General features: G+C 42.8%; 1 protein-coding gene across 1 annotated transcript in view; it reads left to right on the plus strand.

Moving 5' to 3' along the window:
• The first annotated feature begins 11,870 nt into the window (after window positions 1-11,870).
• LOC139275554 (target of Nesh-SH3) overlaps window positions 11,871-16,402 on the plus strand; it is a 200,214-nt gene continuing 195,682 nt past the window's right edge. Inside the window, exons 1-2 of the mRNA XM_070892723.1 lie at window positions 11,871-11,940; window positions 13,920-14,012. Coding sequence (XP_070748824.1) covers window positions 11,871-11,940; window positions 13,920-14,012 — 163 coding nt within the window. The remainder of the gene's footprint in view (window positions 11,941-13,919; window positions 14,013-16,402) is intronic.

Raw genomic sequence — 16,402 nt, forward strand, 5'->3', positions numbered from 1 at the left:
TCTCATACCATCAAAGTTACCTTTCCTTAAGTTTAGGACCCTGGTCTCTGAATTAACTGTGTCACTCTCCATCTTAATAAAGAACTCTACCATGTTGTGGTCACTCTTCCCCAAGGGGCTTCGCACAACAAGATTTTAAATTTTTCCTTTCTCATTACACATCACCCAGTCTAGGATGGCCAGATCTCTATTTGGTTCCTTGACATATTGGTCTAGAAAATCATCCCTAATACACTCCAGGAAATCCTCCTCCACCATATTGCTACCAGTTTGGTTAGTCGAATCTATATGTAGATTAAAGTCACCCATGATAACTGTTGTACCTTTATTGCACATGTCCCTAATTTCTTGTTTGATGCTGTCCCCAACCTCACTACTACTGCTTGGTGGTCTGTATACAACTCCCACGAGCGTTTTCTGCCCTCCTTTGGTATTCCGTGGCTCCACCCATACAGATTCCACATCATCCAAGCTAATGTCCTTCCTTACTAATGTCAGAATTGAAGATTTCCCCCTTTCTTACCATCCCTTCCTTTGAGCAATCTCTTGACCCCTTTCTCAAATTCAATTCCCTGTTCCGGTATTGCAATTCTGCCCCACCTGGGGTCTCCTCTGTTTCTTGAATCTTTCCTGATCTTACCCTACCTGGGGTCTCCTCTACGTTGCTTCAGATCTTCTATTTCGATATGTTCAGTTAATTATTTTTTTTAGTGCTGGCTAGTCATAGACATTGGCTTATGCATCAAAGTTTTGCTACACGGGCTACATGTATCAAAGGCACTGGGCTGGATTTTAGGCTTTTCTGTTTTTGGGGTGAAAACTGAGGCAGGACGGGAAAGTTATCGGCTGGGAATAGGTTGCGCTTTAGTAAGGAATTTTCGCCATCTGGGCCCTGCGTCAGGGTTCGCAGCGCAAAGGGAGGCATTGTACAACTTTCGAGGTGCTAAAATGGGAAACTCATGAACTAAAGTGCCGGGCTGTGTGCGCTCCAAGAGAGGCCTGTGGAGGGAGAGCAGGGAGGGAAAACCTTAAAAAATAAACACAAAAACATTCCCAAAACATTGCCCATGCCACCACAATACAAATCACTAAAAAATGTAAAAGAACAAACACACGCACTTACCTTTACAGCACTTTACCTCCATCACCGCCACTGGCATAAGAACATAAGAAGTAGGAGTAGGCCATATGGCCCCTCGAGCCTGCTCCGCCATTTATTACTGGCTGGACCGTTCTAGTTTCCCAGGCAGTCATTGCAAGGTGTAACTCCAGGCGTACAGGTCGGGTTCGAGTCAAAGCTTGGACGGTGTCGCAACGAGAGGCGCTGCACACCCGGCGCAGCTCTTCCTGGCGGTGCTGCTAAGTGCGCCGCAAAACCCGACCCAAAGCTCGCAACAGGATGTAGGAGACCTCTCTGCTCCATTTCACGCCGCTCCTGGGTGAGACCAGAGCGCAAAGGACCAGAAAATCTACAATTTGGAAAACTACCAGAGCATGTGAAATAATTCAAACATAACGATGTGCTGATATATTGAGCACAATATCCCACCAGTGTGAATGTTGTACCAATTGTGCCACATAATTGTGTAGCTTATACTTAAATATCTCATTTACTGTCGTTTTCACTTGAGCATAGGTTTTGAGACAGGTTCTGTTAGACCTGTAAAACATGTTGCAGGAGGTACCATCAAAACCACCATACTGGATTCGTACTCGCTTTTCTCACGCTCTGTTACATACAAAGCACAATTACAGTTAAAGTTATAATTCAGTCTTATAATCACTAGCACATTGACTAAGACTTTGAGCAAAAATGATGCAGACAAAGAAAACAGACATTGTAAAGAAAGCTGAATCTAACATCTAATCAACGTCATGGACTTAACAGATTCTCCAGATCTCTTTTACTCGCATCCATCCATTGTGGATTATTCTTACTAGATTTATTTCTCCCTAGTCTTCAATTGTCCGAATCTAAATTCTATATCGTTTGTCACTTAAATTTTAATTGTTTTTTTACTTAAACACACCTGTCAGAGGGATTAATATTTAACTCCCTTCTGATTGTTTCATTAATTAGATCATTTCTTGATGGAGTATGTATCAATGCTTTTAAAAATTGGCTCACTCTTGAGCCACATTAACCATTTCATGTCTTGCTGTTGTCAAGTAACCAAGCATGTCTGAGACCCGTTCTTCAGTGCAAATTCACCATGCATTTCCTCATGCTAGTTGCTTCATACCTAACAAATCATGTTTGCACACTTACACCGGTATCTCTATCCATGCCATCCGATACAAGCCATCTTGGGCTTTCAAATGATCTTATTGTCTGGAGATCTTTGCTCATCTTCCACTGCTTGCTGCGGGTAGTGGCCAGACAATAAATGTAATTTTCTTAAAAAGTTCATAGGCAAGGACACAAATGTCTCCAAGAGAAAGCTAGTAATTTACTATTCTTAACTACACTATCCTTGTTTTCACTAGAATGTTGGAACAATTCCCATTTGGTGGTGTAATTTTCCTGTTTCTAGTTTGCATCTTAAGTTGGCATCCCATTAATTACTATTCATATTCATGAACTCTGGAGAAATCTTATTATTCAATACAATATTAAAGATAGAAAACATAGATCAGATGTTCCCACTTGGTCCAAGTTATTAACACATTCTTTATAACCAGCTATATTGTGCCCGAGTCCATTTTATCATTTCAATCTTATCACAAATGCAAACAGTAGAGTTGTCACACCAGCAGGTTTTGTCAGTGATCAATTTTGTTTCCCCACAAACTTTTTCTCTTGATGTACAGAAATTAGTAGAACCACCTAGATTGTTCTCAACCAGCTTATTTTAATAAGAAAATAATTATCCCTTTAAACTTCAGTTAGATTTTCCTTTCTCGAGTGCTTGAAGCAGCAACTCGTATCAATTTATCTTTATCAATTCCTCCTTAATTCCAATTTCAGAAACAAGTTTTTGCCAAGCTTGTTAGTTTACATTATTTCTTAACATTAGAGACACAAGTGCTCACAATTCATTTACAAGGTAACTTCCATATCTTATCTAGTCTCCCCACCTCGAGCACTTTTCCAATCCCATTAAATGTGAGATTCTCTTTTATGGAACTAGAAACTCTCTCATAATTTAAAATAACCAGAATTTCACCATGGTCACAATGTAAGTCGGGTTTTTCACAATTTATAATTTAAAGAACATTTTCAGTAACCAAATTAAGAATTGATTTAAAATGAAACCACACAGTTTAATTAACAAACTTAACAGCACACAAAATGTTAAACAGCTTCAGATCTCGGTACCAAAAAGTTGGTGGAGCTAAAACAAATGTAACAGACAGTTTTTGTTAAAGACAAACTTTCACACAAACTGAAATTCCAGCATCTCTTAACATAGAAACATAGAAAATAGGTGCAGGAGTAGGCCATTCGGCCCTTTGAGCCTGCACCACCATTCAATAAGATCATGGCTGATCATTCCCTCAGTACCCCTTTCCTGCTTTCACTCCATACCCCTTGATCCCCTTATCTGTAAGGGCCATATCTAACTCCCTCTTGAATATATCCAATAAACTGGCATCAACAACTCTCTGCGGCAGGGAATTCCACAGGTTAACAACGCTCTGAGTGAAGAAGTTTCTCCTCATCTGAGTCCAAAATGGCCTACCCCTTATCCTAAGACTGTGTCCCCTGGCTCTGGACTTCTCCAACATCGGGAATATTCTACCCGCATCTAACCTGTCCCATCCCTTCACAATCTTATATATTTCTATGAGATCCCCTCTCATCCTTCGAAACTCCAATGTATAAAGGCCCAGTTGATCCAGTCTCTCCTCACATGTCAGTCCTGTCATCCCGGGAATCAGTCTGGTGAACCTTCGCTGCACTCCCTCAATAGCAAGAACGTCCTTCCTCAGATTAGGAGACCAAAACTGAACACAATATTCCAGGTGAGGCCTCACCAAGGCCCTGTACAATTGTAGTAACACCTCCATGCTCCGATTCTCAAATCCCCTAGCTATGAAGGCGAACATACCATTTGCCTTCTTCACCGCCTGCTGTACCTATATGCCAACTTTCAATGACTGATGAACCATGACACCCAGGTCTCGTTGCACCTCCCCTTTTCCTAATCTGTCGCTATTCAGATAAGATTGTGTCTTCGCGTTTTTGCCGCCAAAGTGGATAACCTCACATTTATCCACATTATACTGCATCTGCCATGCATTTGCCCACTCATCTCACCTGTCCAAGTCACCCTGCAGCCTCCGAGCGTCCCCCTCACAGCTCACACCGCCACCCAGTTTAGTGTCACCTGCAAACTTAGAGATATTACACTCAATTCCATCATCCAAATCATTGATGTATATTGTAAAGAGCTGGGGTCCCAGCACTGAGCCCTGCGGCACTCCACTAGTCACTGCATGCCATTCTGAAAATGACCAGTTTATCCCGACTCTCTGCTTCCTATCTGCCAACCAGTTCTCTATCCACGTCAGTATATTACCCCCAATCCCATGTGCTTTGATTTTGCACACCAATCTTTTGTGTGGGACCTTGTCAAAAGCCTTTTGAAAGTCCAAATACACCACATCCACTGGTTCTCCCTTATCCACTCTACCAGTTACATCCTCAAAAAATTCCAGAAGATTTGTCAAGCATGATTTCCCCTTCATAAATCCATGCTGAATTGGATCGATCCTGTCACTGCTTTCCAAATGAGCTGCTATTTCATCCTTAATAATTGATTCCAACATTTTCCCCACTACTGATGTCAGGCTAACCGGTCTATAATTACACGCTTTCTCTCTCCCTCACTTTTTAAAAAGTGATGTTACATTAGCTACCCTCCAGTCCATACGAACTGATCCAGAGTCGATAGACTGTTGGAAAATGATCACCAATGCATCCACTATTTCTAGGGCCACTTCCTTAAGTACTCTGGGATGCAGACTATCAGGCCCCAGGGATTTATCGGCCTTCAATCCCATCAATTTCCCTACACAATTTCCCGCCTAATAAGGATATCCTTCAGTCCCTCCTTCTCACTAGACCCTTGGTCCCCTAGTACTTCCAGAAGGTTATTTGTTTCTTCCTTCGTGAAGACAGAACCAAAGTATTTGTTCAATTGGTCTGCCATTTCTTTGTTCTCCATTCTAAATTCACCTGAATCCGACTGCAAGGGACCTACGTTTGTCTTCACTAATCTTTTTCTCTTCACATATCTCTCGAAGCTTTTAAGAACAGAAGAACATAAGAATTAGGAACAGGAGTAGGCCATCTAGCCCCTCGAGCCTGCTCCGCCATTCAACAAGATCATGGCTGATCTGGCCGTGGACTCAGTTCCACTTACCCGCCCGCTCCCCGTAACCCTTAATTCCCTTATTGGTTAAAAATCTATCTATCTGTGATTTGAATACATTCAATGAGCTAGCCTCAACTGCTTCCTTGGGCAGAGAATTCCACAGATTCACAACCCTCTGGGAGAAGAAATTCCTTCTCAACTCAGTTTTAAATTGGCTCCCCCATATTTTGAGGCTGTGCCCCCTAGTTCTCGTCTCCCCGACCAGTTGAAACAACCTTTCTGCCTCTATCTTGTCTATCCCTTTCATTATTTTAAATGTTTCGATAAGATCACCCCTCAGCCTTCTGAACTCCAACGAGTAAAGACCCAGTCTACTCAATCTATCATCATAAGGTAACCCCCTCATCTCCGGAATCATCCTCGTGAATCGTCTCTGTACCCCCTCCAAAGCTAGTATATCCTTCCTTAAGTAAGGTGACCAAAACTGCACGCAGTACTCCAGGTGCGGCCTCACTAATACCCTATACAGTTGCAGCAGGACCTCCCTGCTTTTGTACTCCATCCCTCTCGCAATGAAGGCCAACATTCCATTCGCCTTCCTGATTACCTGCTGCACCTGCAAACTAACTTTTTAGGATTCATGCACAAGGACCTCCAGGTCCCTCTGCACCACAGCATGTTGTAATTTCTCCCCATTCAAATAATATTCCCTTTTACTGTTTTTTTTTTCCAAGGTGGATGACCTCAAATTTTCCGACGTTGTATTTCATCTGCCAAACCTTAGCCCATTTGCTTAACCTATCTAAATCTCTTTGCAGCCTTTCTGTGTCCTCTACACAACCCGCTTTCCCACTAATCTTTATGTCATCTGCAAATTTTGTTACACTACACTCTGTCCCCTCTTCCAGGTCATCTATGTATATTGTAAACAGTTGTGGTCCCAGCACCGATCCCTGTGGCACACCACTAACCACCGATTTCCAACCCGAAAAGGACCCATTTATCCCGACTCTCTGCTTTCTGTTAGCTAGACAATTCTCTATCCATGCTAAAAATTCCTCTGACTCCGCGTACCTTTATCTTCTGCAGTAACCTTTTGTGTGGCACCTTATCTAATGCCTTTTGGAAATCTAAATACACCACATCCATCGGTACACTTCTATCCAGCGTGCTCGTTATATCCTCAAAGAATTCCAGTAAATTAGTTAAACATGATTTCCCCTTCATGAATCCATGTTGCGTCTGCTTGATTGCACTATTCCTATCTAGATGTCCAGCTATTTCTTCCTTAATGATAGCTTCAAGCATTTTCCCCACTACAGATGTTAAACTAACCGGCCTATCGTTACCTGCCTTTTGTCTGCCCCCTTTTTTAAACAAAGGCGTTACATTAGCTGCTTTCCAATCCGCTGGTACCTCCCCAGAGTCCAGAGAATTTTGGTAGATTATAACGAATGCATCTGCTATAACTTCCACCATCTCATTTAATACCCTGGGATGCATTTCATCAGGACCAGGGGACTTGTCTACCTTGAGTCCCATTAGCCTGTCCAGCACTACCCCCCTAGTGATAGTGATTATCTCCATTCCCACATTCCCGTGACCAGCAATTTTTGGCATGGTTTTTGTGTCTTCCACTGTGAAGACCGAAGCAAAATAATTGTTTAAAGTCTCAGCCATTTCCACATTTCCCATTATTAAATCCCCCTTCTCATCTTCTAAGGGACCAACATTTACTTTAGTCATTCTTTTCCGTTTTATATATCGGTATATGGCTGATCATTCACCTCAGTACCCCTTTCCTGCTTTCTCTCCATACCCCCTGATTCCTTTAGCCATCAGGGCCTTCTCGAACTCCCTCTTGAATATATCCAATGAACTGGCATCAACAACTCTCTGTGGTAGGGAATTCCACAGCTTAACAACTCTCTGAATGAAGAAGTTTATCCTCATCTCAGTCCTAAATGGCTTACCCCTTATCCTTAGATCGTGTCCTCTGGTTCTGGACTTCCCAACATCAAGAACATTCTTCCTGCATCTAACCTGTCCAGTCTTGTCAGAATTTTATATGTTTCTTTTAGATCCTTTTCATCCTTCTAAACTCCAGTGAATACAGGCCCAGTCGATCCAGTCTCTCCTCATATGTCAGTCCTGCCATTCCAGGAATCAGTCTGGTGAACCTTCGCTGCACTCCCTCAATAGCAAGAACGTCCTTCCTCAGATTAGGAGACCAAAACTGAACACAATATTCCAGGTGAGGCCTCACTAAGGCCCTGTACAACTGTAGTAAGATCTCCCTGCACTTATACTCAAATTCCATAGCTATGAAGGCCAACATACCATTTGCCTTCTTCATCGCCTGCTGTACCTGCATGCCAACTTTCAATGACTGATGTACCATGACACCCAGGTTTCGTTGCACCTCCCCTTTTCCTAATCTGCCGCCATTCAGATAATATTCTGCCTTCGTGTTTTTGCCCCCAAAGTGGATAACCTCACATTTATCCACATTATACTGCATCTGCCATGCATTTGCCCACTCATCTAACCCATCCAAGTCACTCTGCAGCCTCTTAGCGTCCTCCTCACAGCTCACACCGACACCCAGCTAGTGTCATTTGCAAACTTGGAGATATTACACTCAATTTTGTCATCTAAACCATTAATATATATTGTATATAGCTGGGGTCCCAGCACTGAGCCCTGCGGCACCCCACTCGTCACTGTCTGCCATTCTGAAAAGGACCCGTTTATCCTGACTCTCTGCTTCTTGTCTGCCAATCAGTTCTCTATCCACGATAGTGCATTACCCCCAATACCATGTGCTTTAATTTTACATACCAATCTCTTGTTTGGGACCTTGTCAAAAGCTTTTTGAAAGTCCAAATACACCACATCCACTGTTTCTCCCTTGTCCACTCTACTAGTTACACCCTCAAAAAATTCCAGAAGATTTGTCAAGCATGATTTCCCTTTCATAAATTCATGCTGACTTAGACCGATCCTGACACTGCTTTCCAAATGCACTGCTATTTCATCCTTAATAATTGATTCCAACATTTTCCCCACTACTGATGTCAGGCTAACTGGTCTATAATTACATGTTTTCTCTCTCCCTCCTTTTTTAAACAGTGGTGTTACATTAGCTACCCTCCAGTCCACAGGAACTGATCCAGAGTCGATAAGACTGTTGGAAAATGATCACCAATGCATCCACTATTTCTAGGGCCACTTCCTTAAGTACTCTGAGATGCAGACTATCAGGCCCTGGGGATTTAGCGGTCTTCAATCCCATCAATTTCCCTAAAACAATTTTCTGCCTGATATGAATTTCCTTCAGTTCCTCCTTCTCACTAGACCCTCGGTCCCCTAGTATTTACGGAAGGTTATTTGTGTCTTCCTTCGTGAAGACAGAAGCAAAGTATTTGTACAACTGGTCTGCCATTTCTTTGTTCCCCATTATAAATTCACCTGAATCTGAATGCAAGGGACCTACGTTTGTCTTCACGAATCTTTTTCTCATCATATATCTATAGAAGCTTTTGCAGTCAGTTTTTATGTTCCCGGCAAGCTTCCTCTCGTACTCTATTTTCCCCCTCCTAATTAAACCCTTTGTCCTCCTCTGCTGAATTCTAAATTTCTCCCAGTCCTCAGGTTTGCTGCTTTTTCTGGCCATTTTATATGTCTCTTCCTTGGATTTAACACTCTCCTTAATTTCCCTTGTTAGCCATGGTTGAGCTACCTTCCACATTTTATTTTTACTCTAGACAGGGATGGAGAATTGTTGAAGTTCATCCATGTGATCTTTAAATGTTTGCCATTGCCTATCCACCGTCAACCCTTTAAGTATCATTTGCCAGTCTATTGTCGCCAATGCACGCCTCAAACTATCAAAGTTACCTTTCCTTAAGTTCAGGACCCTAGTTTCCGAATTAACTGTGTCACTCTCCATCTTAATAAAGAATTCTACCATGTTATGGTCACTCTTCCCCAGGGGGCCTCGCACAACGAGATTGCTAATTACACATTTCTCATTACACATCACCCAGTCTAGGATGGCCAGCTCTCTAGTTGGTTCCTCGACATATTGGTCTAGAAAACCATCCCTAATACGCTCCAGGAAATCCTCTTCCACCGCATTGCTACCAGTTTGGTTAGCCCAATCAATATGTAGATCCCCCTGCCATATCAATATGCATGCATTCCTAATTTCTTGTTTGATGCTGTCCCCAACCTTACTACTACTGTTTGGTGGTCTGTACACAACTCCCACTAGCGTTTTCTGCCCCTTGGTATTCCGTAGCTCCACCCATAACGATTCCACAACATCCAAGCTAATGTCCTTCCTTACTATTGCATTAATTTCATTTTTAACCAGAAATGCCACCCCGCCTCCTTTTCCTTTTTGTCTATCCTTCCTAAATGTTGAAAACCCCTGGGTGTTGAGTTCCCAGCCTTGTTCACCCTGGAGCCATGTCTCCGTGATGCCAATTACATCATACCCGTTAACAGCTATCTGCGCAGTTAATTCGTCCACCTTATTACAAATACACCTCGCATTGAGGCACAGAGCCCTCAGACTTGTTTTTCTAACACACTTTTCCCCTTTAGAATTTTGCTGTAATGAGGTCCTTTTTGCTTTTTGCCTTAGGTTTCTCTGCCCTCCACTTTTACTTTTCTTCTTTCTTTCTTTTGCTTCTGCCCCCATTCTATTTCCTCTGTCTCCCTGCATAGGTTCCCATCCCCCTGCCATATTAGTTTAACTCCTCCCCAACAGCACTCGCAAACATGCCCCCTAGGACATTGGTTCCGGTCCTGCCCAGGCCCAGACCGTCTGGTTTGTACTGGTCCCACCTCCCCCAAAACCGGTTCCAATGTCCCAGGAATTTGAACCCCTCCCTTGTGCACCACTCCTCAAGCCACATATTCATCTGAGATATCCTGCGATTCCAACTCTTCCCAGCACATGGCGCTGGTAGCAATCCTGAAATTACTACTTTTGGGGTCCTACTTTTTAATTCAGCTCCTAGCTCCCTAAATTCATCTTGTAGGACCTCATCCCGTTTTTTAACTATATCGTTGGTACTTATATACACCACGACAACTGGCTGTTCACCCTACCTTTTCAGAATGCCCTGCACCCGCTCCGAGACATCCTTGACCTTTGCACCAGGGAGGCAACATAACATCCTGGAGTCTTGGTTGCGGCCGCAGAAACGTCTATCTATTCCCCTTACAATCGAATCCCCTATCACTATAGCTCTCCCACTCTTTTTCCTGCCCTCCTGTGCAGCAGAGCCACCCACGGTGCCATGAACTTGGCTCCTGCTGCCCTCCCCTGATGAGTCATCCCCCTCAACAGTACCCAAGGTGGTGTATCTGTTTTGCAGGGGGATGACCGCAGGAGACTCCTGCATTAACTTCCTTCCACTGCTTTTCCTGCTGGCCACCCATTCCCTATCTGGCTCTGTACCCTTTACCTGCGGTAAGACCAACTCGCTAAACGTGCTATTCACATCATTCTCAGCATCGTGCATGCTCCAGAGTGAATCCACCCGCAGCTCCAGTGCCGCAATGTGGTCCGTCAGGAGCTGCAGGCGGATACACGTCCCGCACACGTAGTCGTCAGGGACACCGGAAGCGTCCTTGACTTCCCACATAGTACAGGAGGAGCTCTCCTGCCATGACTTAACCATTAGATAAACTTAAATTGGCAACAACAATGCAAAAGGTTACTTACTGATATAGAAAAGAAAAAGAAAAACTACTTAACAATCACCAGCCAATCACTTATCCCCTTGGCTGTGACATCACTTTTCAATTTCTTTCTACTTCTTTTTTGCCTTCTGCCCCTGCTACAGCTGCACCGGCTGACCTCCGACCTCCGACCCTGGACTCCCTGCTGCAGCTGCACCGGCTGGCCTCTCCGACGTTGGGCCTCTTGTAGGCCTCCTCAACGTCCCACTCTGCCTCCCGACTCTTTAAAGGTCCGTTTCACTCAACAAATCTTCTATTTTATCTTTCTTGGCACAAACCCCGAAGCTGCCGTGTCGGTTTAATTTTCTTTTTTTAATTAATTCTCATCTCAGCAACTTATTATCTAATTCCCAATATTTGTTTTTGTTTGCTGAGTTCTCAGATGGGTTTGCATGAAACTTAGATCTTTGCTTCTATTTATCTCCCGCTCTCTCTTGCTTTTTATTTCTCAAGTCTCCACGTTTCACACGCAAGTGGGTTGTGTAAGCCAGTTTCTATCCGGCTTCTTTAAGTTAAGTCTTCTCATTCACTTGGGATATTATCTTATCCAAGTGCTTGGAGTAACGACATCCGTCCTCTTGGATGACTCCAATAACCTCTTTCTCTGAGAGGCTGCTCGCAACTTTATCTCAACAATTAGTACCTGCCCATTTTGTTTTGGTTTCAGTGATGAAACACACACCCTTACAAGGTTTCCTATCCAGTCTTCCTGTCTGGCGCCTTGTGGTGATGTTATAGGACAAGTCCATCTCCAACTCATTTCTCCTCAATAACCATTTTTACAGTCGTGCAATGGAAGCCAATTATTTAGAAATAGCCAAGTTAAGTCGATCTCTGGTCACTTTAATAATCAGAATCAACAGTAAGTCAATCTGATGGGTATATTGTGTTTAATCAGAGTTTAATTCAGAATATAACACATTAGTTATACAGCAAAAACATACGACTTTAGCAGATAGTTGATACCGACAAATGACTGGCACACGTGAGTCGTTCCCTGGCTTGCATTTGTCTAGAGCTTCCTTTGGTAAAGCATGGGATCACTCGAAGAGTGTTCAACCAGCCCAATTTCTGTTTCACTCTCCCCTCACACTGGTTGTGTGGACAATCTTGATTAGGCTACTTTTATTCTCATTTTAGGGGTGGGCCTGACATTGGATATTGACAAGACCTTTTGACCAATAGAGGTTTCCCTAAAAACTTGCTATCCAATACCTTATTGTGTTCTTTGTCTTGATTCTTGTGTCAAGAAACCGCCCTAAAGATATCTTACAATTTTGGCCACATGCCTTTCTTGTTTATACTTCCCAGGGCTCGTTCTTCCTGTGGGAATCATTTCATCTCTCTCGTCTATATCCTGTATTTGATGCCATGAGGCCAAACCAGAAAACTGCTCGCTTTAGAGTCGTTATCTCCTTTACGACATAGCAGCCTGTTTACGTTAACTCTCACAACTTCCATCCATCTAGGTCTTTCTATAATAAATTGTCTTAAAGATACATAAACAAAGCTGTAGTTTTAACTTGAAAACAACAGATGTCAGAATGCAGTGTTATAACATCTCAGCAGGGTACAAAAACATTAGTATTTCTAAGCACCCAAAACCATTCTGAGTAGACATTTAGTCTCCAGTTTATACATTTTGAACCCTTGATTTCTACCATACCCACCCTTTTCCTCAGTGTGTTGATGCCAGAAGCCTGACTAAATGGAGGTGACTGACGTTTGGATGCTGTAGTTTTTAAAATAGCAATGTGCAAATATCCAACTTCACAAGTATAATGCCATTTTCTTAACGGGACAGATTAAATTCCAAATATTCAAACTGAATAATTTCTGATATTTTTACAGTAAATGCAATGGGGCATTTGTTTGGATTTATGACTGAAAACTTATCCCTCCTGAGATTTATTTGGCTCGGCATTCTATCTCAGTAAGACCAAAACCTTCAACTATTTTAGTTCATTTGTCTCCAAATGTGGGAATTAATTTCTCTTTCGTAAAATGTTGGGAAAGGTTAGGATGGTCTAGGGCTTAGAGTAGCCATTGAGGAAATCAGAGAGTTGTGGTTGTAAAGGGCTTTGCGAGTTTGTTGGGGATACGCCAGGTCAGAATTTATGTGCCTGTGCCTGGAGCATGTCGTAGTGTCGCTGCAGCCTGGGAAGAGTGTTAGACCAACTGCGGAGCTGTTATCTGGAACCCTGAAGCAGCTGGGTGAAGCTTTCACTGTTGATAAGAACATCTGAAGTGTTGATCTAGGAGACTGGAGCATCTACCAGTAGAAACTTGCCAAAGTCCAGAGTCCTGCAATGTCAGCTTAAGAAAAACTTAAACACCCACGCAGGTAGAAAAGTATTCTTCAGAGGAAAGCTGGGCCAACTAGCAGAGGAGGTCCATTATAGAACCTGGAGGAAATCAGCATTGAAGAAATCTAGTGAAAAAATATCAGCAGGTATATCCTGAGTAAAGGTAGGACACCAGTCTTGTCAGTGGAGAAGTTTTGTTGGGTAGGTGGCATGATTATTGGACCATATAGTAATATATTTAGGTTTATGGTAGTTGCAGTGGCAGTTGGAATTTAGGTGTATTGGACGAAATTCTCCTTTTGGTCAATGAATTTTCACTGGCTTAACTCAGACCAAATTACACCCTCAAGCCTAAGGTCTTTCAGTCATCTTATTACTTTTTCTGCTTAGCCAATATAACTTTTTCCTTGAGGTTTGTTTTGAATGGTGAAACACAGTTAGCTGTGCCACGAGCTACAAGTTCTCTTCTACTATATTTACAATGTTAGCTAATTTTCTCAATCAAAGAAATGTTTTTTTTCAATGTACATGCTAGAACCTCAGGTATCATCCTCTACCATCGGTAAACTTTTCATCACTTCAAATCCAATTGATGCTGTTGATGTCAAGGGCCAACAGCCATTCACAGGTAATTTCAATAATCAATACACAGCAAAATGCACATTGCTTTTGTTTGATGATAATGTAAATTGTTGGTAGCACTTAAGAATATAGGAAAACAACATAGATCATTTAGCTTATCTGGTCTTGTGCTGGTCTAACTATTTTTACAAAGCTCAATATTAGTAGTTTCCTTTATGCCTCAGACACTCAGACCATGAGTGCTTGTCTAATGCCTAACGTTGCTTGACCTACTTCTGCCCAAAGTAGTCGACAGGTGAGTATGGACAGAGAAACCCAGTGAAACATGCAACCAGGAAGAAAGCAGAGGCTTAGGAACATGAAAGGATGAAAATTTGCATGAATGCTGGGGGCATTAGAAATAAGATGACAGAATTTAAGGCAGTGATGACAGTCAGCTGTGGCTCAGTGGGTAGCACACTTGCCTCTGAGTCAGAAGGTTGTGGGTTCAAATCCCACTCCAGGGACTTGAGCACATAAATCTAGGTTGACACTCCACTGCAGTGCTGAGGGAGTGCTGCGCTGTTGGAGGTGTCTTCTTTCGGATGAGACATTAAACCGAGGCCCTGTCTGCCCTCTCACAAGTGGACGTAAATGATCCCGTGGCACTATTTCGAAGAAGAGCAGCGGAGTTAACCCCAATGTCCTGGACAACATTTATCCCCCAATCAACATAACAAAAACAGATTCTGGTCATTATCACTTTGCTGTTTGTGGAAGCTTGGTGTGTGCACATTGGCTGCCACGTTTCCCATATTACAACAGTGACTACACTTCAAAAGTATTTCATTGGCTGTAAAGCGCTTTGAGACGTCCGGTGGTCGTGAAAGGCGCTATATAAATGCAAGTCTTTCTTTTTTTGGGGGGGAATTACAATGCCGTGGGAATATCAGAAATATTTATAAAGACGGAATGACATAAATGTCACAGGAGTACAGAGTGTTCAGAAAGGACCAAATGGTCAGAAATGGAGGGGGTTTAGGTTAGATATACTTTGGTTAGACATATCAAATGCAGAAAGAAAACCCAAGCTAACATTATGGATCTGCTGCATAGCACCAGGTCAATATTAGAAGGTGGAAGGTATATAAGGGGCAACTGATGTTGATCCTGTAGTCAGAATTGGCAAATGTAATGCGTGACTACTTCATCACTCAGATAAGACTCAACTAACACTCAACATGTCCAAGCACTGAAGCATAGCAATGAACAAAGCTTATAGAATATAGCCAAAACAGTGGAGTATAAGTTAGAGGAAGTTGTGATCATACTATATAGTACAGAGAAGACTATGAGGCTGATACCTAGCTTTGGGTCTGATTTATGAGGAAGTACTGGAGAAACTTGTGCCTTTTAGCCTGGAAAGGAGGCACCCTGAAACATAGTTAAGGGAATAGAGCAGGTAATGCTGTCATTTGAAGATAAAGAAATATAGATAAAGAGGAGTTACTAAAAAGATAGGCAGCACTTAAAGTGGAAAAGTCACCCAGTCCAGATGGGAGGCATCCTAGATTGCTGAGGGAAGGATAATCAGGCATTGGAGAGAGTGCAGGGGAGATTTACGAGAATGGTTCCAGGGACGAAAGACTTCAGGTACGTGGTTCTCTTTAGAGCAGAGAAGCTTACGGGGCAATGTGATAGAGATGTTCAAAATCATGAACGGTTCTGATCAAGTAAATAAGGAGAAACTGCTTCCAGTGGCAGAAGGGTCGGGAACCAGAGGACGCAGATTTAAGGTGATTGACAATAGAACCAGAGGCACCATGAGGGAAAAAATGTTGATGCAGTGAGTTGTTATAATCGGGAATGCACTGCCTGAAAGGGTGGAGGAAACAAATTCAATAATAACTTTCAAAAGGGAATTGGATAAATATTTGAAGTGAAAGTATTTGCAGGACTATGGGGAAAGAACAGGGGAAAGTGACTAATTCGATAACTATTTCAAAGAGCCGGCCCAGGTATAATGGACCAAATGGCCTCCTTGTGTGTTGTATCATTCTATGACAGGACACCTAGCTCTACCTCACCACCACTTCTCGCGACCCCTCCACGGTCTCTAAATTGTCAGACTGCTTGTCCGACATCCAGTACTGGATGAGCAAAAATTTTCTCCAATTAAACATTGGAAAGACTGAAGCCATTTTCTTTGGTCCTCGCGACAAATTGCATTCCCTAGCCAACGACTCCATCTCTCTCCCTAGCATTTGTCTGAGGTTGAACCAAATTGTTCGCAATCTAGGTGTCATATTTGATCCTGAAATGAGCTTCCGGTCACATAGCTGCGGCATAACTAAAACCGCCTATTTCCAGCTCTGTAACATTGCCCATCTCCGCCCCTGCCTCAGCTCATCTGCTGCCGAAACCCTCATCCATACCTTTGTTACCTCTAGACTTGAC

Source organism: Pristiophorus japonicus, chromosome 11 (assembly GCF_044704955.1).
Source record: "Pristiophorus japonicus isolate sPriJap1 chromosome 11, sPriJap1.hap1, whole genome shotgun sequence".
In the NCBI taxonomy this organism is placed as follows: domain Eukaryota; kingdom Metazoa; phylum Chordata; class Chondrichthyes; family Pristiophoridae; genus Pristiophorus; species Pristiophorus japonicus.